The following is a 24,341-nucleotide window of genomic DNA, read 5'->3' as shown; positions in this document are numbered from 1 at the left end:
TCTCTTTACGTGCATGTTTTGGTCAGCCAGAGTAGTTAATTAGTAGGGTAAAATCCAACCATCCCATCAATGGCACTCGCATATATCTGGATTTGGCTTTATGATTGGATTCTGTGTCCTACGTCGACTTGAATTGACCTGGTCCTGAACTGGATTGCTCATTTGATCATGCACAAGGCACGCACCCCAAATACAAATAGGATTTCTACAAGCACCCATTGTTGCTTTGACATCCTCGCCGTCGCCAGCCAACTTATCTCGTGTTGAAAAGAATTTCCTATATAAATATCGCCATGCATCTATAGGGCTGATCATGCAGCCGTCAGTGATGTTGCTGTTCGTCATTGCCACCTGACGGTCATTGATGGGGGTGCTTTGGAAGCTAGCTTTATAAAGGTCGCAAAAATCTAGGATTTAGTAGTTGGAGACTCGGTGAAGAAATATTTTTGGATCCTCATGATGTTTATTTGTGATGTAGGCCCACAATTATCGTAGGATTTAAATTTAATTCACGTTGGATGTGATTAGTAATTGAATAATTACTTCTGGCTCGTTGTAATCCCGATTGAGATTGTAATCTCAACTAGTTTCATGGTAATTGGTTGATTCCTCTGGGGTCCTGTGCCTGGAGTGGCCTGGGAGAGCACAGTATTTAGCCTTTTCGGTCTTCTTTTAGAGTTTGTTGCCAGCCCAGTATTTAGCCTTTTCGGCAAAGAATTTCCTGACAGCGTGGAGCAAGGGATTAGAGCAGCCTATCTAGCTTATCATTACTGGTTAGATAGAAATGCCCGAGTTTTTGAGGACAAAGGTGCGCATCCAAGGTTGGTGGTAGACTGGGCCTCACTCATGTGGCGGAGGTCCTTCGCATTGCTGGCTAGGAGAATTTGAGGCTTTCATTCCGCTCTTATAGCACTCAGAACTATATCTGTATCTTGGGCGCCCCCACCCTCTGATTTTCGTAAGGTGAACTTTGACGACGGTGTTAGCAAGATTGGAGGCAACGGAGATGCTAGATATATCATCAGAGATTAGAAGGCCAGATTTGTGGTGGCCGAAGATCGATGGATCTTCGAGCAGACTGTAGTCAAGTGCCGAGGCCAGAGCTGCATGGAAGGGTATCTCATATGCGAGACAAGTATCTTTTTCGATTTTATGTGCTGTACATATATCCGTTGTGTGTGAACCATCGTCGTAAAAAATAAATATATATATATATATATATATATATATATAAAAGAGAAAAAAAAAAAAAAGAGTTTGCTGCCAGCAACTAGCGTTGAGCCATGTGGTCTCTCTTCACATGTTATTAATCCATGTAGGAGACCGCGAAGGGGAGGATACACGATGTCTTCGTTCGCACCATAGATCGGAAGGCTTGGGGCGTTCGTCCCCTTCTCGATGGATATCTCGGAAGTGCGATCCCTAAATTCCCTGGAATTGGCTCTGGAATACCCCCGGTAGGTGTCCTGGCGGCGGCGCCGCTGCCCTTGCCTGCTCCATTGTTAACTGGTTCCTGCGATGGTTCCGGCTCCCGGAGAATGCCGACATGGATGATATCAAGTGCTCGCTGGAACATGATGTGCTCAGCGTCACGGTTCCGAAGAAACTAAGTTACATGGTCAGCTCTTGAAAAAGAAAAAGAAATCAGTGTTGGATTCTCTCCGGCCTTCAATGATCGATATGGACTTGGAACCTTCAGTTCGAACGATGATACAACTCAGTTTTGAGGCAGTTCTTCTATTTCTGTCCTCTAGATCTAATCGATGATTAGCCACTCATGGGTACCTCTCAACAGTTCTATCAATCGCCCTCGTCCTATATCACTTTTCGTCAAAGGAAAAGCGCATTCGATTTCCTATCTTTAGAATTAGATATAGGATTCATTTGGCTCCTGAAAAGAATTTTTTCTCAGATCCCGTTTAGCTTAGTCCGACATGGAAAAATAAATCGCATATCATATTATTATGTTTGGTACGCAAAGTAGATTAAAAATATAGTAAAATAAATGGTAGATACTATATCTATATTTTTGAGAGTGAAATTAAAACAAATACGGCTTGAAAGCTGGTATTTATTTTTCAATCTAAAAATATTATTTTTTGACAAAAATATTTTTACTTATAATATATTAATAGTTTAAGATAAATGCATGCATTATTTGCACAAAGCTTTTATTGTCCCTTCTTTTTATTTTCACTCTTTTCTAAAAGCAACAAATCTTAACTACCAAAAATTTAAGATTTTAGAAGTGATTCAAGAAATTAAAATTTTTCACCATATATTGTTCGATCTAGTTTGTTTTTATCCTCAAGATTTTGGAAAAAAAAAGAGAGAGGAAAAATACCAAACTGGCCTTAGATTTTCCATTGCTTTCTTGTAACCAAACCAACCCTAACAGTAAAGTCATATATTCCAAGGAAAAAGAAGAAAAGAATTTCCCGTAACAAGCAAAAACACAAACAAAAAGGCTTTTATTGGGAAAGAAAACTAGCTTTCCAAAGAACAGAACCGTAGCAGCTACAAAGGAAACCACCAGCGAAAACATATGCCTCCAATAGGAAAGAAACTTGTTTTCCAGGGTTGACCTCGAAGGAGACCACCCCAAAAAAACATAAGCCTCAAACAACACAAAACCAGCTACCAAATCCTCCCTCACCTGGTTCACCAATTTCCTACATAGTTCAAACCAACCACTCGAGACTTGTTTTTTCTTTTCTTTTTTTATTTTTTTGAGTTCATCAGAAAACTAGACTGTTTAAGTTTCCACGGTTGGTGGCACAAGACATTACATTACATATCACAACTAAAAACTAGAAGAAAAGATTCTGAGATTGGATTGGTCTCATTGCCACGCCATAAAGTATACAATACATGACATGCAGATTAAATCCTGCGCAGATATGAATGCTCAAACAAGACTTCCCCATCCCAGCAAGAAAGGAACAAAAAGTCCCAGTCTCTACAGCTACAACACAACCACATACTGCAGGTTAACATATTCAGGGAGGTTTTTATCCACAGGCAAATTTTGTACCAAAGCTGGTAAGGCAGGTGGCAAATGCCAGGAAGGCTGAGAGTGGCTGCCGGTAGTCCATGGTAAACATGTCGTCACCAACCTTCCCAAACTGAAGCAGCACTGTTTCCTCATCTCCAATCCCCCATGGCTGGCTGGGATCTGCCGTTGCTACCAGCTTAAAATTTTTCACTGAAGCAACTGTGACCCGGCCATGGAAATTCAAGCACCAGCACTGCAGATGCTCTTGCCACCTAGGAGCTTTGTTCCTCAAAACTGCAAAACCCCCAGGGCTGTGTGCCTTCGACTTCTCAGAGTCATCCTTTGCAGTTTCTTGAGCTGCAGGGCATTGCAAAGTGCAGTGCATCCTTCTCGGTCCTCTTGATTTTAGTAGGTTGAATTTGTAATGTACCTGTCCAACTTTGAAATTACTGGATGAGACCTGCGGGCTGATTTGCTTGCTAGCAAAACGCCGGCTTGCTCGGCTGCTTGCTGCCTTTGCACCATCGTATGGTGGCCGGCTGTCATAGATTGTAAACTTTGTCCCCAAGAAGTCAGATCTGCAAGGGACATCTGGGCAACAAGTTAAATATAGGAAAAAGGTGTATTTAGTCAGCATGCTCACTCAAACTAGGGTGAATTGGTTGGCATGTAAAAATGGTTTATATTCTGAGATAGGAAAAGTAATTTACACAGAAAGGAGCAATTTCTTTAGCTCACACTCAGACAAGATGGCAGCTTCTGTTTGCATGTAAAACTGGTCCAACAAACTGATTTAAACATGCCTTAAGAATTCGTACATGGGGCGCAAAAGAGCACACTATTCAGCATGCGTTCAAAAACTAGGCTGCCAAAAAATTTGCAAGTAAAACAGGTAAATAAAGAAATCTTGAGATAAGCTTTGAAATGCAAAGTACAAGCATACAAATGGGTCAATCCTCTACCTTGTCTCTTATTTTAAAGATGAAAACTTGGAATTTTATACAACTTGCAGCATACAGCATAACAAATGCATATGTGTACAAATTTTAGTAGGCTAGAACTGGGCACATACATTTGAATGTGAGATATAAGATGAGTGCTTGGGGAGAAAATTAAGGTCCAGATGTCCAATTTTTTTTTGAAGAAAATATGTAGTCATCAGGACTCTAATGATAAGGCCCATGGGAGAGCTGAAGGCTTGGGGCAAATGTAAGGTGGCTCCGCCAGATATACCACCAGATGTATCAATATATGCATATGGAAATCAATGCCAACTAGCTATGTTTATGTACACATATCTACATGACAGAAAATGAACACATTTTTGTATTTATGTACATGTAATCTGTACATATATTTCCATCTAATTATTAGGCAAACAGTCCATACTGCTTGAACAAATATGAAAATCAGATGCATGTTCCAAGAAGTTGAGTGGAATTGTTAATTAGGGAAACCTCATAAGAAATGCAGTTTTTAATGCAGAATAATAGATAGAATAAGCAGGCATAGTTCCAGTTGGAGTTTCACCAAAGAACAACTAGAATAGAACTTGTTGAAGCAAAACCCGAATGTTGCTTGATGAGATTACAGATTCTATATAGTGCTTAAAGTAAGCAGACACTAGAATGCTGGAGGCTCACCTCAACTTCCCCATATATGCATTACTTCCTTGGGCCAGGTCATCAGCATCAAGAGAGATAATATACTCAGTGTGGGCACCATGCCTAAATCTTCGAGCTGCCAATAGGAATTTCCCTTTATCCGTGAATGCTGCAACAGATTTTTTTTTCCCATCATTCAAGGTTAACAAAAAGTACAATGTAGCAACACACTACAGGTTGATAAAACATCAAACGATCTTTTACTGCATTCACGAGTGCATAAATGCAGCCTCAAAAAATTCCTACTATAGAATTTGAAAGAATACAGAATATGCAGAAATCAAGTGACAAGATCGCCGCACCATGAAACTCTCACATCATCAAGTTAGCATTATTCTACCTTCATCCATGTTTTACTAAGATTATTGATAACTTAAAGTTGGTCTCCAAGAAACATAGGTTGCGGGTGACAGGGTCTTCCATTCTACAACACCATGAACAAGAGTTAGACACCTGCATGGTTTCACATTCCTACCCAGTCAACAGATTGTGTCATGTCACCCTTTAATAAGAAGCATATTCTTGTTGCCAGTTATAGATGGCAAAATGCTTAAAAATGTGGTTGCTTCAAAGATGTGAAGCAATTTTATTTAAAGATCAACCTGTAGAAAAATGCACAGATGTACAAAGCCCACAGATAGGGCACTCCTGTATATTCCTTGTAGGTACCAATAGTCCAAATCCTCCATCAAAGATAATTTATTTTGCATCCCCCCATCCTCACATATATGTATCCAATCCAAAGTAACATACTTCAATTGTTCTTGTGTAGACATGCACACTACCTAGAAACGTGGTCGAGTTTTGGTTAACTTATTTCAAAGCTGGTATCAGCTAAATCACTAGCCATAACAGCATAGTCAACAAGCCCTACATATGGGTTTAGACATGTAGATCTTGAGAAGCCATTAAAACCAAGCTGAAAAACCTTACAATGTGCTATACCAGGCTAGTTGAATTTAAATCAATTGGCAACTTCTCTAAAACCATGAACACAGATGCAGACCCAATCTGACTAGACCTAAATAAATAGGCATGGCAAGAAAGGAACAACAGGAGCAAGGAAGAAGAAGGGAACTGACTTACCACAAGTAATAGATAGAGAAGTAGTGTAAAGAAACTGATGTGGTAGCACAGAGCCTGATGTGGCAGAACACAAGCCGTTATAGCAGCTCATAAACTGATGTAGCATATTAGGAGTTGATATAACAACTCAGAAACTGATATGACAGACATATGTGTCAAGCTGATGTGACAATACATAATTTGATATGGCAAAATAGAAATTGACATAGCAGCTTAGAAACTGATGCGACAAATTAGAAAACTAATGCAGCAAACTGATATGTTTGGCAATACTGACGTAGCTAACTGATGTGGTAGACTAATGCATCCACCGACATGACTGACTAACACGGCAAATCAGTGTCTGTTGACGTGTTTGACTGATGTGACAAAATGACGTGTCTGCCAATGTGGCTAATTGACCTGTCTGATAATGTGGCAGCGAAAAGACGCATATAAGATAACAGTTGCAACGAGGATGGACAGAACTCAGAGAGAAGACAACTGAAGGTCAATGATTTTCGTAAACGGAGGCACCATTGAAGAGGAGCAAGAGACCTCGAACTAGATGGTGAAGGAGCCAAGGGCAGCAAAATAAAATCGGAGATGGAGAAAAAGGAACTGAGCGATAGTGAGGAGAGACGATCGAAGATCTGAAGCTAAGAAGAAAAGCGGTGGAGAGGAGCTGCGGATCCATAGAAAACAAAAGATCTTCGGATATTAATCCACCAAAAATGGAGAGTATGCAAATCTACTAAGGAATATGAGATCTTTGAATGTTGATTCACTAAGAAATAGAGGATCTGTGGTAAAACAGAAGATCTGTGGTAAAACAGAAGATCTGTGGATCCAAAAAAAATAAAGGATCTTCGGGTGTTGATTTATTCGAGAATAGAGATCGATAGATCAACAATGGAATCTTCAAAGCTTCTAGACGTGGCAACGACGACCACAACAATGACGGAAGAGATGGTGGCAGTAGATTAGATGATCGGTGGCTTTGATACCATATTAAAATATTTGTAAAAAAAAATAGAAAAAAATAAAGAGAAAAATGATTTTATTTTTTTGTTTTATTGCATTCGGTATATCTTAGGGGTTATATATACTTGTGTACAGACTCCATATAAGAAAAATAATATAGGTTGATACATGATCACACTAACAAAGAAAAAAATTATGGGTGATATAGGTTGTTATGTGATCCCTAAAATCACTTTAACAAGATCATGCTAACCCAAGAAAATAATATAGATTGATGCCGGATCATACTAATAAAGAAAAATATTATGGGTGATGCAGGTATTACATAATCCCTAAATTATGCTAATAGTAAATAACCAAGAACACAAGATTAAGGACTTCATACAATCCCGCAAGATGAACATATGATTTCAGTACCAACCTAAAACCTTTTTCAAAATAAAACATAAAGAGGTAGTTGAATTCTAGCTATCATATCAGGGTGATATTTTGTGATGAGCACGAGAGGCACTTAGAATGGCACTTGTTGGAGAGGGTTACTATAATTGAGTTGAGTTGAAATATTCATTCACATACATTTCACAGAAACCACAATCCATCACATAGTAACAAACATATCAGCAACCTAAATGAAGGCTATAAATTAGAATTCCTACAAATATAAAAGATATAATACTAATGAAGTAGTCAAGCATCCAACCACCACCTAGAAGTTAAAATTTCCCAAGGACATGCTAAGAAAGCTGGCCCTCAACCATTGCCACCATCATAATAAGGATCATGTTGCATGTAAAGTCCAATATCTAAATGGACCCATCCCATTACCAACCAAATTCAAAGACATAAGAAAACTGAAAGCTTTCTGTTCACAACTAGCCATTGCAAGCGAGCGTGTTCTTTTACCATCAGCCATAGATCAACTATATAGATGAAGAAAATATTGAAATAACACATCATGAGAAGACACATTATGTTCAAATATCTGCTTACTTTGTGTCAAGCTGAGATATAAGTAAAATGTTGAATTCTTCTTGTTCCTTTTGATGAAGCATTGGATTGGCAAGTCCTTTGGCCCCGGCTGCATTTAACCCCACATTTCACATCCAATTAATCTCAACCTTCCACAATTACATAAAATTATGGAAAAGTAAAAAAAAAACAAGTAATTTAAATGAACAATGGAACTAATCGATCCCCGAGTCGCTACGAAATCTCCCACAAGATGGGATTTTTCTGAAAAACAAAAATCCCCAACAAGAAGACCCAAGATCACAAGTTTCCACCAGATCCACGCCCAATCCTTGAATATTTAAGGGGCGAAAAAGAAATCAAGAGCAAAAACCACGCAGGCAAGGAGATAAAATGGGCGAAAAGTTCCGGCTTTACCTGTTTGAGGGAGGAAGGGAAGGTGATCCGCCCGCTTTCCAACGGCGATTGGACGATCCCCTTGGTGATCTCCCTCCACCGACGGCAGACGCAGGCACAGGACACCACGTTCTTCCTGAGCGGCCACCGCTCGCCGCCATCCTCCACCCTCTTCACGATCTCTTCCAGCAGCTCCGGCAGCATTTTCTCCCACCGTCCCTCCTCCTCCCCCGCCGCCACCGGCGGCGCTGCCTCCCCCTCCTCCTCCCCCTCCCGCGGCGGCGAGCTCCGCGCCTCCACGAACAGCTCGTCAGACGACACCGACGAGACCGACGACCCTCTCCTCGATTGAATTTCCCTCCGCCGGGATGCCATCTCGCTCTCTCTGCCGAAGAGAGAGATGGGTTTCTTCCTCTCCCGGGGCCTTTTTTCTCTCCTTATTTAATAATTTTTCACTTCTTGGTTGTGGGGAGGACGGGGAAAGGGAAGGAGGGACGCGGAGGGAGTCCGTGAAGATGGGACGGCGTATTTGTAATATAATTAATATTTAATCAAAACTTTTAATATAAGATTTTTTTAATCAATGAGATAGACATATCATTAATTAATATATATTGACTCGGTCGTCGGTAAAGTCCAAGATCTGATAATGTTAAGTTGTTTGCACTCAGGAAGACTATTTTGGCGAGGATCAGGGGTGGCCAATGTAAGTAAATTTTTTATGTAATTTTTTTTAAAAAAATATTAAATTTATATAATATTTTTTTAAAAAAATAATATTTGCATATATATAATATTTGTTTTGCTTGTATATCTTTTATTTTTTTTTTCTTGCATATAAGTCCATACCACCTAACGTTGTTAAAAAGTTAGTGGTTTAAAATTAAAAATAACTGAAATATTCTTAATGAATAATATGCAAAAAAAATATTTATAAGGGTATATATGTAAATAATACTTTACAAGAATATTCATACAATTTTACATATTTAAGAAGGTTTATATGCAAAAAATTCTAATTTTATTTTTTTATTTATAAAATCTTTATATCAATTTGAAGGGCATTTATAAAAAATTCAATATTTAAGAGGGTATTTACGCAAAAATTTAAGAATTTTTTGTGTGTGTACCCTCCTAAATATTTAAAATTGTATGGATACCTTCCAAAATTACTATTTGCATGTATATCCTTATAAACATTTCTTTTTGCATATTTACCCATTAATGATATTTTCGCCATTTTAATTTTAAACTGCTAACTTCTTAATGGCATTAAATGGCATGGGTACATATGTAAAAAGAAGAAGAAAAAAAAGGGTATACATACAAAACAAGTGTTTGATGAGGCATAAACATGCAAATATAAATTTTGGAAGCGTATTCACATTAATTTTAATCTTTAAGAGGATATGTACACAAAAAATCCAATGTAAATTGGATCCACCTCAAGCCAATCTTGGTTGATAATAGGCGCACCGCACCATGAAAGTTCTAGCTAAGACCTTCACTCATGATTGTGAATGAAAAGCTTTATAGAAGGATAGGTTTGGGGATCATTTTTTTCAAGTAGTTTGGAGGGTAACAACTTGTTTGGCCGGAGAAATCACCCGAAATTAGATATTTTTGGCTTGAATTTAAGTCCTACTTTCATCGTACGTTATGATCTCATTGATGTTAACCAACTTCGCCTTTCTTGTTAAAAATGTTTTCTTTGTCTCCATCTAGAAGCTCAGCTACATAAAATAGCGAGTCGAGCCTTTATTTTTAATAGATGTGATGGCACGTTTTCACTTCCCTTTATTTGGTTAGATCATACCTTCTTGCATCCTCCCTCTATTCTTATCAACCACCTCCTACTTTCTTATGAAAAAAACATATAGCAGACGTGAGACGAATACTGGATGAAGACCATATTATTCTCGAGGGCAACTCGATTATAGTAGTTGAGTGGATCCAGAAACAGGGATGGAAACGCATTGCTGAGGATTGGTTGCTGATCCTTGAGATTCGTAGGTTGATGGAGAAGTGCAACTCCTACCAAGCTTCACACGTGTTCAAAGAGGCCAATAGGACGGCCGACTGGATGATCTCCTATGCGGCCTACCACTTCGGTAGTTTTGTTTGGGTTGGGGTGGGTCTGTTCCAGAGCCATTACGTGGTGTTTTATTTTATGATTTTGTTGGCTGCATTCACACATGCAGTGTGTAAACCGCCATTGTACTAAAAAAAAAAACACATATAGCATCAGGGACAAAAGCCAAAAGCTTTTTGAACTAATGGTTGTATCATCAATACCACATTGTCGCCTTTCTCTAGCCAACGACTCATAGGGTCTTCCCTGTAACATTGCCCATTCGTCTTGTATAGCATTATTGCAATCTCTTTTCTTCTACATTTTGGAATAATTCAATGTGCGCTGTTTATCTTGAGGTATGGCCATATGGGTCTCATGATGGCACCCAACCTGACTTCCATGGGAAGGTAGCAGACAGATGGGCGTGCACTGGACTTCTGATGCATTCTTTGGTGGGGAATTGCATCCATAGTTTGCTGTGGGCCACTTGACATTTAAGTGCATGCCCACTGCCATTGAATGTAGCGTTTCTTTTTCTTCCTTTTTTTTTTGGCCCTTCTCCACCCTTGAGAAATTGGGCAGGGTGGGGAGGGAGTTATAGTTGGTTGATCTGGATAAAGAGGGGCCTAGGATTGGAAAATTTAGATTTGTATATAAGCATGGTGTGAGCTGGATTGGAGACATTCATTTGAGACACTCAATTATTGGATTGCGTCGGATTCCGTTACCACCGAATCTTGTTTTGGACCCATTGAGGGTGTGGATCTATATTTCAAGTCGAACATGATCCATCCAAGCATCGGGTTGGATCCGAATCAATAGAATAAGGCAAATATCACTCAGATTGGATCCAGTAAGTTTGGTTCCAAGGTTGGGTGTGATTGGGATCTAATCTAGGTCAAATACGATTATTTGGAAGTCTCAAGTTCATTCATCTGCTTAAAATTATCCATGATATATTTGCTTCGACGCATACCTAGGAAGTTTTATAAGAAATATGAGGTATAGGGACAAAATTTAATACTGCATATCAAGTAAACTATTGGGTAGGATAAGGTTAGGAGACTCTTTCTAGCTTGATTTGGTTTAAAAATAAAATAATAAAAATTATAATTTATTAAAATAGAATAATGTTATTCTAAGGGATTATCTTTTCTGTTTGCTTGTTTCTGTGGGCTACAAGGACGTCAACTAGGATATAGCCACAGATAAGAAATGCCCTAGTCCACCATAATATAATAAGAGTAGCTATGTGCACATCTCTTGGTCAATCAAAGCAACCATCTTAGCATTATATGTTTTTAGACTAGGTCGACGCCATTTAGAACACTATTTAGATGGTTTTGTGTGCAATAACGAATTAAATCCAGTGACGAACCAAGTTGAGTAAGTTCAAGCTTCACAATATCGAAACCTAATCTATATACAATTTTTTATCATAACATTGAGTGTATACTTGTGATTGATTTTTTCCCCTTGTGATAATAGAGAAAGTACTTAATCTGAAAATGGTCAATAGTAGACTGTCACTGATTTATGTCATAAAAGGGATTTGAACCTCCAATCAAGCATGATCCAAACACGAAGGTAAAGGTAATTTTGATTTTGTCATATATGTTACATCCCTTCCAAGAGTAATTAATTTTTCCTATGAGTAGGTAAATGCATGGATCTCCTAGAATCCATGCAGTGAAGTTTGACTTTTCAAACAAGCATGCTGATATTAAATTACCTATAATGAATTGGAAGCATCCACACAGAGAAGTGCACCAAATGCGGTTACATGGGATTTTGGGGATGATTCCAAATGGCACCAACCTTCACAACATTGATCTTATTCACTTGGATCCAAAGTCCTGCCAAAGGCCAAAGAAGGTCAAGATCATTACAGCTAACAGTATCTTCGAGGAGATGACAAGAAGAGCGACGCAACCTTGATGGTTCAAAGTTGTCAATGAGTAAGCAATATTACTTGCTTACTTCTCAGTTCTTATCACTCATATCATAACCATCTTACTAGGGTACACAGAGGCTCCATTTAACATAGTTCCAAGGTTTTCATGTCGGTGAAGACATTCATGCATGCTAGTTACATACCCTTACCTATGAGATATATACAAAATCTTAACCTTTATATTTTTAGCCCGTATAAATTTATATTTTCTAAGTTATCAACTGATATGATATCAAAATGATGGATAAGATGATCACTATTTCAGCTTTTAAGAACTTTGACATAGTTCATGCTTAAGGATATTTTTATATATATACACAAATACGCATGCACGCATCTATGTATGTATGTATTACTTGAGAGATGTGCAGCTGGGTTTTTTTTTTTGTTTGGTACATCGGCTCTCCATACCAAACGAATATGAGTGCAACTAACAAAAGAAGTTGTTTAAGTTGGGTGTTTGTTGGAGGGGTTGTTTAAACTTTTTTATAAGAAAACAAAAACTAACCTTGTTTAGCCTTCCTTATAACAAATGCCTGACACGTGTCATAATCCATCATATATTTTGCTTATTATGATAAACAATGAGATTTTTTTTTTTTTTTTTTTTTGCCAAAGAGAATGCAATACATCATATTATTATATTTTAATGACAAATAATTTGATTTCTATTATTAGATGACAGGGGACAAAGAAGGAGGAGAGAGAGCGAGGTCAAATGAGGAAATGGAGGCACGACGTGGACGGAGAGGGAAGAGCTGGTCAAAGTTGGAAAACCCGTCGATGGGACTTGGGAGGTTGGCGTTCGCGCGTCCGAACCCGACGGTTGCGGCGGGCCCACCCCTCTCCCGCCACGAAATCGCGCAGGAAAAAGCACACAGCCACCCAATTCCCCGCCGCCGGCGACTCGTACCCGCCGTCCCAAACTGCCTCATCATAGTGAGAGAAAGAACGAGAGTGGTCTAGGAGAAGAAGTTAGAAAACCTTATAACAAAATAATAATAATAATAATAATAAGAAGAAGAAGAAAAAACCAAAACCTAACGCGGAATCGGTAAAAAGAAAAAGAGAAAAAAAAGAAACAGAGAAAGTGAGACGCTGCCGAGCATTGGGCAAGAAAAGGATAGGCCCAAGGAGAAAGAGAGAGAGAGAGAGATGGCGTATGGAAGCCGTCGCCTAAAGATGATGAGGATTGGTGGTGGTGGTTGCTATTGAGAGGGACCTCTCCAAAAGAATACAGAAACAAAGGAAAGAAAAAGAAAAGAAAAGAAAAAAAAGAGGGTAAGTTGTCCGTGCTACTTTGATTTCCGAGTGTAGTATCATTTATTATTATTATTATTATTATTATTTGATCCAAAAAGTTTTCCTTTGGAAGTCGAATCGCTTGCAGATAAAGCATACTCAGATTCTCTGAAAAGAAATTATTCTTTCTTGACGACTATTTTTGTTCGATTCTGGTGTGTTTTTCCGTCACTCCAGATGGGCAGATTGCGATCGTAAGAGGAGTTTCTTGGGAATTTTTAGTAGAGGAGATGAGAGATTGGGAATTCGCAACCGCTTTCGCCGTCCCATGCTGAAGTTCTGCCGATTAGGAGGTTATGTATGGTGGAGATAATAACTTTGACAAGAATAGTTGGATTATGAAGCTATTCCCTCGTCGGCTTCGTGTCGGAGAAATCGAAGAGGGGAGTCTTTGTAGGTTTCAAGCATAGGAATTTTATTTTTTTTTGTGGTCAAATTTGAATTTTTGGGCACCAGAGATGGGGGGAAGGTGGAACCTGTTCACTTTCCAGCTGCACAAGGTTTTGTGCGCCGTGTTGTTGATCCATCTCCTAAGCGATGAATGCTTGTCGCTAAATCCTGAAGGTAATATGATAGCTAAGCTATTGATGCTTCTAGTATTAATAGTTGCAGTATTGCTAATGATGTTATTGTCATTCCTCTGATGATGCTTGTGAATTGGCGGGGATGAAGGATTTGCGCTGTTACAGTTCCGCGCAAGAGTGGAAGTCGATCCTTATGGAGTCTTTGAGAATTGGGATCCAAATGACAGCACTCCTTGCAATTGGACTGGCGTTCGTTGCATCGATGGTAATGTAATGATTCTGTAAGTTCATCATCCCTTGTTGTTATGCTTTTTTTTTCCCGGATCTTTCTGCAACTTGTTATATATCTTTTGATGTTTTAATTTTAACACATCAGTTTGTTACAGTTTAATATTGTTTAAGCTTGAATTTTCAGACTTTCCAAGAATCGTTAGCTCAGGTAATCATTGAACTGCTGTTTAATTCCCAATAAGATACATCACAATCTATTTCGGATTGGGTCGTCTCGACAGGCCTATGTACTTTCGAAACACTATTTTGCTAATCCGCACTTAGCTTGAATCTTTTCTTCCAACTTTCTTCTTGGTGGTTTGAAGTCTTCTCTTCTCGTTCTTTGATTCTTTCTCATAAATTTGTGCCCACTCTTTTGTTAGGTTTACGATATTTGTTATGCTTCATGTGACTACCTGTATTCAGTCTTAAATTTTGATCAGTACCGTGTTGCCAGCCTAATCACTGTCTCAAGAGGTTTCTCTTAAGTTGCTTTAGAATGCGGCAACAACTAGAGAGTGCTCTAAAATCATCCTCATTCTTCACCTTATTCACCCTGCTTGAGTGAAATTGGATAATGGGACTTGGCCTGGTAAATGGAGAGGTGTGGATTGTTGTGGAAGAGCTCGAAAGAAGGGAAAGAGGAAGAGGCATGCTAAACAGAAATGTGAAGACAGAGGAATAAGAGGCCAGAAAAATCTTGGTGGAAGCAAAAACTGCATAAAAGTTGGAGAACAGATTATAAAATGCTTGTATTGATGGGGACTTAGAAAGGTTGATTAAGTGAACACCAGTTATATGGGACAATGCTTGTTGCTTTTGGTTATCCTTATTTACATGGAACCTGGTTCGTGAACTGACAATTCAGTTTTAATGTGTGCCTTTACATGAAGTGCAATCAGAGTTGACTGTTGAGCGATAAAGATGTATCGACTCTATTTTGGTTGCGAGATTTCTCAGCTCTTTCTTTCAGTGTATTAAATTTCAACATATGAAATGGGCATTTCATTGTAATGCTTTTTCTTTTGCAGTTTTTTCTTTCTTTTTTTCCCATGAACTTTTATGATGAGAGATTATCTGAATCATTTGGCTGTTCTAAGGTCTGATAGCACTGCAAATTGCAGGAACCTAAAAGAGTCATCTCTGGAAGGGGTTTTGGCACCTGAGATTGGAAAGCTTAGCCACTTGAGAGCCCTGTAAGTAGTGTTTTATCTGTTTATTTTCACTCAAAATAATAATTGCTACAACTTGACCTATAACTGGATGGGTAGATAACTTCATAAACCATAAATCTTTTCCCCTTTGCCAAATGCTTAGTTTCATAATACCTTTTCAATATAAATCTGATCTCTCTCTCTCATGCGCGTGCGCACATGCATGTGCAAATGGTGGGGTACCCAGCGATTCATTTGGATATCTTTTCAATGGCCTGTCCTTCAATTAATTCAAGGTGGTAGAAAGGTGGAGGATGACATAAAACTATGACCTTTATAACTGTGTTACATGTGAGAGTGATTAAAAATTCAAATTTAGAAGAAGGAAGGGCCAAGAATAGTCTCATCATTCTATTTTGAAGTAATATAAGCATCCCATCTCAAATGAAATATTGATTGAGACTTACTCCTCCATTTTCTCCTCTAATATGGTTGTTGGTCCATCTCTTACTCCAATATCATCTACTAATCTCTGTTGCATCTAGAATTTTCTCATTTTTTCTTGTTTATGTGGCATCAAGGTGTTCAAAAGCACATCTAATATGGGTCTCTTAATGGCCTTTTCCTAGGCATTTGTACCTTGATCTTCATCTCTTTTCCTAGCTAGTCAATCATCTACTTTCATTTCACAGCAAACATAAATAAGCTCAATTTGTGTTTCACTCCATGTTCTCAAGCAGTAACCTCATAAATAACTCGATATCGACTTGACAGTTTCATAAATCAAATTTAATATGCTTCACATAATGGCCCAACACTTAGCATAATAACACTCCAGTTGCTTAATATTGAGAGTTGAGACCATTAAAATTGAACATGAAACATCCAATCTAGTTATGCAATAAACTACATTTCTATACAATTGAAGATAGTGTGCTTTGAATATCTGATATCTGTTAGTGTCTAGAAGATTGATTTGGTCATCAAAGCCAATCGACTTTTTGGCAACTTTCCATTTAGCAGGCAAAACGTAATTAAATGCAATAGTAGAGAATTCAAATAGACGCACCAGTTTTGTGCTTATATCTTTGAGTGGTGAGTGCACATATTAAGCAGATTGGAGGCCTTAATACCATGTAAATTTGAGGCAAGAAGCAAGGTTTAGAAACTGTTGCATTCATGCTATAGGCTCAAATGATGCAAGGCCATGTCCCTTCTATAGTATGTCTTTAGTACACTACAGTTCATATTCACATTACAGTTAATGTTGGATCCTCTATAAAACAATTTGTCTAACAGCTATCATATATGTATCAAAAAAAAGCAGCTATCATATAATATGTATATGGCTTACTTACCAAAAGAATATATATACAGTGTTTGGTAAAATCTAGGTCTTTAAAATGCATGATTGCTTAAAATATTTTTTTATCATTTTTTATAGATGCCAATTTTCTTAGTGTATTATTGATTATGTGTATTCTACTGGCAGAGTGCTTTACAAGAACAATTTTTCTGGCATCATACCTAAGGAGATTGGATACCTAAATATGCTGGAGCTCTTGGATTTGAGGAATAATAACTTGAATGGAACAATTCCAATGCAGATAGGAGAAATGCTATCACTTAAGCACCTGTATGTCTATTATCACATACATGTCTTTGCTTCATTTGCCAAGAGTACAAATTTATGAGAGATAGTTTCTGTTTTGTGTTACAGTCTGCTTTGCAGTAACAAATTTCAAGGCAGCATACCTTGGGTTGACAAGCCTAACATGCACTCAGATCTGATATATGATGGAAACCTTTCTTGTGATGAGGCTACTAATGTAGGTTGCTTAAACAGAAAATTTGGGCACTGGTAAGGCATTATTCATTGCTCAACATTTCAAGGTTGTGAAGGTTTTTTTGTCCAAGTAAATAGTTCTACCTTCATTAGATATGATCTAAAATTATTTGCTATCCGTAGTCAATTTCATCCTTTAGCTTTCTTCTTTTTTTGGTAATTTTGGTTTCCTCTTTTGGCTTTTTTCTGAATAGAGTTCAAATTAGAAAAGTAAATAGGTTGGTATTGAATCAATACCACAAGACACTGTCAAATGGTAACCCACATGTGATCGGGTCATAGAGGTTGATCCAATGAATAATAGTGTAAATATATCTACTATATGAGCTCAGTTGGTTATCAATGAAGCACAATTGTTGAAAAGCTAATATAATAGTGTCAATTTAAAAAAAAGGAAAATATAACCTTATATCTACTCAGGAGAAAGCTGGTCACTTCAGCTTAATGGGTAGAAGTTACTTTACTTCGGCTTCTTCCAGTTCAACAACAAGGGCAAGTCCTGACTCGTCAACAATACCATGCCAGGCACGAGCAGTAAGCACAGAGGCCCATTCTACCTTTAGTCTGTCTAGCCGTCTAGGAAAAAGAAGATCAATGCACATCTACTTTCCAAACAGTATTGAAGAGTGTTTGAGATTAAAGATCCACGCGAGAATAGAAGGCAACAATTCTTAGTGGTCACACTCTTAGATAAGCCACTGGCTTCAGATCTTCCTTGGGACAAGATAGGTAGAGACTTTTGGTGTGGAAAGTCTGTCTTATTGTCCTGCTGGAGACATGCCAACAATTCTTTGTGAAGAACCACTAGCTTGGATTAAATATGCAATCTGTCAACTTTCTTCTGTTTTTTTATGAAAGAAACAAATGATTATACAAAGAGTAGCAAAAAATAATGACATCCACTTAATGGAATGACTCTTTTAATGCTACTAATAACTCCTCTAAGCCACATCCTGATTGTTAGTGACTCAAGAATGCAATCCACTAGTTAAAGAAATCACTCTATAGGAATAAAGTTTGAAAACATTTTAGTGCCGTCACCTACCAAAGTTTAGAGTAGTGAGAGTTTGAGATTAAATTGGGTTGAAAATGGATTCTATTTGGATATTTGTGTTTATGACCATATCCATATCCACTTTTCTTGATGGATGTAAATATGGATACGGATATCAATTGAATGTTAGAGCACATTGGGTTGGATGTTATCCAATCCATTTTTGATATGGATTGTGGAAATTAGTGCAATTTCATTTTGAGTTACATAGCAATTTAGAACTGATTCGACTTTTATATCATGAAATTAGTTTATAACGGATGAAGCCATTTGTATTTTTCCTTTTTTTGAGAATAGGCGTTTGTGATTATATATTGATGCCAATATGTACTAGTACTTGTCTTGATATTATCTATATATGCATGGTATATTCAACAGTATGTGATGCTAATCTCCTTCTAGATATAAGTATATGATGTTAAATATTAGACAATTTGGGTGGGTTTTAATATTACAAAGAAAAGTGACATATTTTGTTTCCTTCTGAAAGCAATTCAATAAGCCATACCATCTATCATCTGACGCTACCAGTTTGATGCGGTCCTTAAATTTTAGAGTTTTTTCACTTTTCAGAAGATTTTATTCAATTCATTCGAATACATCTAAACAATTTTAGGAAAAAAAAAGAAGAAGAATTGTAAAAGATTCTAGTTAGTTGTATTCATGTTACTTTTCTTTTTGATGCACACACTTGTTGTTCTAAATGTGCATTTTGACATTGTATGCAACTACACATAATTTATCTAATTGCAAATATATGCCAATGTCATCTACATTTCAGCATCTGGCAGAGTGGCTTGCAAAAACTGAAAAAGATTAACTCTTTTTTGACCCATCTCAAAGGAAACATTCTACAAGTTTTGGACATGTTACCCATGTAAGTATCATTCTTGATCCCTTTCCTCTTTGTCCCTCATAGTATTGACTTCTACCATTATACATTCTGAATACAAATTTTAGAAACTTTTTCAACTACAGAAGCCTTTTACTGTCAAACTACGGCTTCAAAGGAGGCTCTATACAGGGATATGAAGAAAGACATGGTGACAATTTTCATGGTGAGTACGAATATGAAGAAAGATATCCATAACAGCAACAAGAATTTTCAGCCTAATAACATTACCAACAAAACTAACTATGATGATCTTTCTTATATGCAGCTGATTTTAGTGAGCCATATTTTGCACGAAGTGTATTTGTGGATACTGTTCGCCGTAGACTGCTTGAAGAAACCAGCAACCTTGCTGCTGCACCTGGAAGCAGTGCAAACCCTAAGGAAATTGTCACGGTTCCCTCTACGGGAAGTGGTTCATTTCCTGCTGTACCGAGTGGAAATGTTAAGAAGAAACCATCTCCAGCATCTACATCACCTGCAAGTCCACCTAATATTCCATCTAGGTCATCAAAGCCTCGAGATTCAGTGGAGAACAAACATGCATCAAGAAAAGGATCACTGAACTGGGTGTATATTCTGGTACTCCCAGTGCTTGCATTACTCCTTATTATCATGGCATGCATGATTTTCGTGTGCCGGCACAAGGGAGTGGCTACAATAGGTCCCTGGAGGACTGGATTAAGTGGTCAGTTACAGAAGGCATTTGTCACAGGTGCGTTCTTTATCCCTGTTCAATGTTATGAAATATCATGTAAGTGATGTGCTCCTTTACTGACATATGTAGGAGCAATGGTGAAACCTTTGTCAGAAGGCCATTTACTATTGTAGTTATAGTCCATATTTTATTAGAAATAGGTCAAGGGTCATCTCATTTTGCAAAACATATGTAGTTTAATATGGGAGCAGGCTGAGAAGAAGAGAAGGGGAAAACAATTGTAGTCAGTATAAGTGATGGCATTAGCCCCCGTTGAACACTATATATGACCGGTAATCATCAATATATACAGAGATGATCTTTCTTAATAAATTCTGTCTAGGGGTCAGCCCCATCCCGTTTCCAACTATGGTATCTAAATCTTAACCAACAAAACTCAATCTAGTCAAGTGGTTTGTCTTAAAATGAATCACACATTCTGCATAGTAGATGTAGTTTTTCAAGACAGAGTGGACAATTAGGTGTTTTATGGAATGAAGTCCAATTATATGCTCGTAGGTTTTATCTATTGCACACACTATTTAATCCTCAACTGATGAGGTATTAGAATATCAATTAGCAGAATCAACAGTTAATTCAAAGAATATGCTGTTTAATGCCATAATGGCATGGTTTCCAGCATTTCTGCTAATGATACATAATGGTATAGTTTTTTAGCGCCGCTACTGTTTTTTGTCTTTTAATTTCCCATTAAATGCAAGCATTTGGCTTTCTTTGAACATCTACAGGTGTACCAAAACTAAATCGTGCAGAACTAGAAGCTGCTTGTGAGGATTTTAGCAATATTGTCATCTCTTATCCAGATTACACTGTGTTTAAGGGAACATTGTCAAGCGGAGTCGAAATTGCAGTTGCATCCACTGCAGTTCCCTCTGCCAAAGAGTGGTCAAAGCGCTCTGAAATGCATTTCAGAAAAAAGGTTTTTCATTCTTGGTGTCTTCGTAAAGCATATTGCCTTCTCTACATGTTAATATCCCGTGTATGGCATGCCAAATAACTAACATTTTTTGGGGGTTCTTGGATCTACAGATAGACACATTATCACGAATAAACCACAAAAATTTTGTCAATCTTATTGGTTACTGTGAGGAAGATGAGCCTTTTATGAGGATGATGGTGTTTGAATACTCACCCAATGGGTCACTTTATGAGCATCTTCATGGTAAGAAAAATGAATGAGTGAAATTGATGAATGTTTTTATTTGAAGGCAATTCTGGACAGAAGGAACATACAGCTGGAAGTTTCTGTTTTGCAGATGAACAATTTGATCATCTTGATTGGAGTGCTAGAAAGAGGATCGTGATGGGGATTGCATACTGTCTTCAGCACATGCATGAGCTTAATCCACCTATCGCACACCCTGACCTACAGTCAACTTCTATCTTCATCGCAGATGATTATGCTGCTAAGGTCAGCAATTTTTTTTCTTGCAGTGCTTTCACATATTTGGTTTATATGCTCATGTAATTTTGTGCAGGTTGCGGATATCAATATTTGGAAAGAAGTTGCTGCTAAAGGAAAGATACTTGGAGATGATGATGCTGATTTCTCTGAATCTCCATCTTCAGATCTTGCAAGCAATGTTTACAGCTTTGGAACTATTTTATTAGAAATAATCTCTGGAAAAGTTCCATATTCTGAAGAACAAGGCTCCCTCATAAACTTGGTAACCTGATATGATATCCTTCTGTCAATACTGGAAATTCATATGCAAATATTTCTCGATTCTTTTTCTTTTCAGCTGTGTCAATGTTGTTGCAGTTTCCTCACTGAAGGATACTATGATGTGTCAACGAATCTAAGATTTCTACTTTGCTGAAATAACAGGCTGTGGAATGCTTGAACAATAACCGTGGTATTCGCTCTATGATTGATCTTTCATTGAAGTCCCATAAAGAAGAGGAGCTAGATATCATTTGTGATGTCATCCAAGATTGCATTCATGAGGATCCAAAGAAGAGGCCAATGATGAAGGAAGTTTCATCCAGATTGAGGAACGTGCTTGGGATTTCACCTGAAGCAGCAAACCCAAGACTTTCCCCGCTTTGGTGGGCTGAACTTGAGATCCTTTCAGTGGAAGCTAGTTGATTGGAAGGTCATTGCTCGCTCCAACCTGGGATCTCTTTGAAGATCTAATGCAACACCCCTGTATATTTCTTACCCTTCATGTCTTGTGGATTCTCAGTACTTGCCTACCCCTCCCTCCTTCTCTCCCTCTCCCTCTCTCTCTCTCTCTCCCCTTCCTCGGCATCACTATTTACTCCATCAGATCCCACATTTTCTTCTTTCTGAGCCATCACAGTTAATTGTGATCGAGAGTGTCTTGTTATAGAATATATACTTTATCTGAGAGACCAAGGTACAAGAAAATAGGATGCCTAAAGATCTCACGACGTTTTAATGACCTATGTTTCAAAAGTGCAACTTGATGCAGAATTGCACAAACAAGATGCAGTTATACAATAGATATATGGACTGTAAGTTTTCATGAATCCTTGGGTTTCAAGCTTTGAGTTTGGATTGTTCCTATAAACAGTTTACTTGTGTCTGATATGAGGTAGGCAGGGTGTCCAAGGCCATGGTGTTTTGAAAAAGGTTAAACATCCTTTTAAAGTCATGTTTGGTTGCCCTGTGAATGGATAGGGGGAAAACCATGTCAGCCCCAATCTGAATCAAATTTCAAGCTCTTGCCCAGATAGCAAGAGGTGATACCATCCAAGCAGATGCTCGGTGGTTGAAGCTTATAATATTATTCCTACTTTATTGTGGCAAGCCCTTTCCTTAAACCACTATTATACCATAAACCCCGGTTCTTGGTTACATGGTCATTACTTCAAATTTGTTAAAATGCTTCTGTTGGGACCTAGTATGGGCCATCAATGCATTGCCATTACGCTTCAGCTAGGTTAATCTATTTGACCTGTTATAAAAAAAAGAACTTAAAAGCAAAATACTTAATATTACGGCGATACATTTATACAAAACTTTTATCATGAGCATGCACAATGGAGCCGTAGATTTAAGAAAAGGAATGTCTATTTCATTATTTTTCGAGATCTTAAAAAAAAAGGTGGGGAAACACAAAACTTTAGAATAGAAATTGAAAAGGAATATAGCTTTAGTTCATTCGAAAATGTAAGATCTTTGGCTTTCATTTGGAAGTACTGAATATATCCATAATTCTGAGTTTCATGTTACTTTTTCCAAAACACATGTCAGAGCCAAGACATCCCATTCAATTTGATTGGGACGATAGTTTCTCAGTCCAAATCTATAATGAAATGGACAAATTTCTTTTCTCAGGAATACACAAAAAAATTATCCCATGGAGACATGTATACTTATTGGGTTTATACCAATGAACAAAAAAAAAATATAACTTCGAGCATCTTCTTTCAGTCATTCTTTACCCTCCGTCAATTAATAACAAAACAGATTAGTCTAACATATAAAATATAAATTCTAATAGCTTTTGCTACTATGACTTTCCTCAACCACGATTTTTTATTCCTTCTAGGCATTTCATCTAGAAATAGGAAATTTTAACGATACCATTACAAATATCAAGACTGGAATAACACTTGTGACCAAATCTCAAAACTAATTCAACTCATAGAATATAGAAGAAGTGGGTGAACCAAAAAAAATTGGGTAGAGTCGGATCCTAGTGTTGGCTAAGCAAGCATCCTGCAATATGAATAGCAGCAAGAGGAGTAGCATGGGGGCGGTGAAGATAGAACCCAATTAACTAGTTATACCTCATTAAAAAAAAAGACTTTTATGGAATTAACCATTTGCTGACTTGGTTTACGAATTTATTCTAATTATCAATGAATTCTTAAGATTTTAGGTGGAATGATCGAAAGATTGTCGAACGAAAAAATCTCTAATCCGTGTATTGGGAGTTATAAAAACGTCGCGGGGGCGCATATTGTTTTTTCTGGCTTGTACTTCTTGGTAGCTATCTGGCATTGGGCATCATGGTAAATGGAAGTTAGCAGTCTCGTGTCTTGATATTTCGAGCATGTTGAGAATTTCATAGTTAATTAAAGAACGTCCACAGATGCGTGATATTTGATCGACAATAAGAATCATTTCAGATATAGACCTCAAGAGGTCTGTGATCAAGCACAGGATTAGTGAACCATGAAATAGGATTTCTTGGCTCCTCAGCACATCAGCCTTACCATCGGATAAACCAGGAACAACATATACTGTCTAATCCTGTATTTGAGCATTGATGTTGGAGATGGTCTGCTATAGAACCTCGTTTACGATTTCAATTAAAGGTCTTCTTGATATCTCTCTTGGTGGTGTCGCTGCATTGATAAGAGATGTCTCATTTGTTTCATTTAGAGCAAATTAAATAGCTCGCATATCGTCGAACCAACTTGTACCCTCCGTGAAAGGAGTATATATCTAGCACGTAGCCAGCTGAAACTTGGTCCAGTGGATGTCTCCTTTGTCTTGGGCAGGAGA

The 24,341-nt window shown here is 37.8% G+C and overlaps 2 protein-coding genes across 3 annotated transcripts; one reads left to right on the top strand and one right to left on the bottom strand.

The window, feature by feature from the left end:
• Window positions 1-2,811: 2,811 nt before the first annotated feature.
• Window positions 2,812-8,579, bottom strand: LOC103706886 (tubby-like F-box protein 1). The gene is made up of 4 exons (XM_008791150.3): window positions 8,095-8,579; window positions 7,699-7,786; window positions 4,639-4,768; window positions 2,812-3,573 (listed from the first exon to the last, which is right to left on the bottom strand). The coding sequence occupies exons 1-4, from the start codon at window positions 8,446-8,448 to the stop codon at window positions 3,012-3,014; spliced, it is 1,134 nt and encodes a 377-aa protein (XP_008789372.2). The 5' UTR covers window positions 8,449-8,579; the 3' UTR covers window positions 2,812-3,011.
• Window positions 8,580-13,162: 4,583 nt separating this feature from the next.
• LOC103706885 (protein MALE DISCOVERER 2-like) lies at window positions 13,163-22,368 on the top strand. 2 transcript variants are annotated; one of them, XM_008791149.3, is made up of 14 exons: window positions 13,163-13,382; window positions 13,581-13,967; window positions 14,076-14,208; window positions 15,322-15,393; window positions 16,844-16,987; window positions 17,072-17,212; window positions 19,033-19,128; window positions 19,212-19,309; window positions 19,412-19,858; window positions 20,590-20,780; window positions 20,891-21,023; window positions 21,118-21,272; window positions 21,340-21,528; window positions 21,690-22,368. In XM_008791149.3, exons 2-14 carry the CDS (start codon window positions 13,862-13,864, stop codon window positions 21,948-21,950), a joined length of 2,166 nt encoding a protein of 721 aa, XP_008789371.2. In that variant the 5' UTR covers window positions 13,163-13,382; window positions 13,581-13,861; the 3' UTR covers window positions 21,951-22,368. The 2 variants fall into 2 exon arrangements, with proteins under 2 accessions (XP_008789371.2, XP_017698210.2); XM_017842721.3 differs by lacking the exon at window positions 13,163-13,382 and having other exon boundaries at window positions 13,423-13,967; window positions 19,230-19,309.
• The last annotated feature ends 1,973 nt before the right edge of the window (window positions 22,369-24,341 follow it).

Source organism: Phoenix dactylifera, chromosome 4 (assembly GCF_009389715.1).
Source record: "Phoenix dactylifera cultivar Barhee BC4 chromosome 4, palm_55x_up_171113_PBpolish2nd_filt_p, whole genome shotgun sequence".
In the NCBI taxonomy this organism is placed as follows: domain Eukaryota; kingdom Viridiplantae; phylum Streptophyta; class Magnoliopsida; order Arecales; family Arecaceae; genus Phoenix; species Phoenix dactylifera.
Note: the sequence above shows the minus strand (reverse complement) of the source record. Positions and strands in the feature narration are given on the sequence as shown.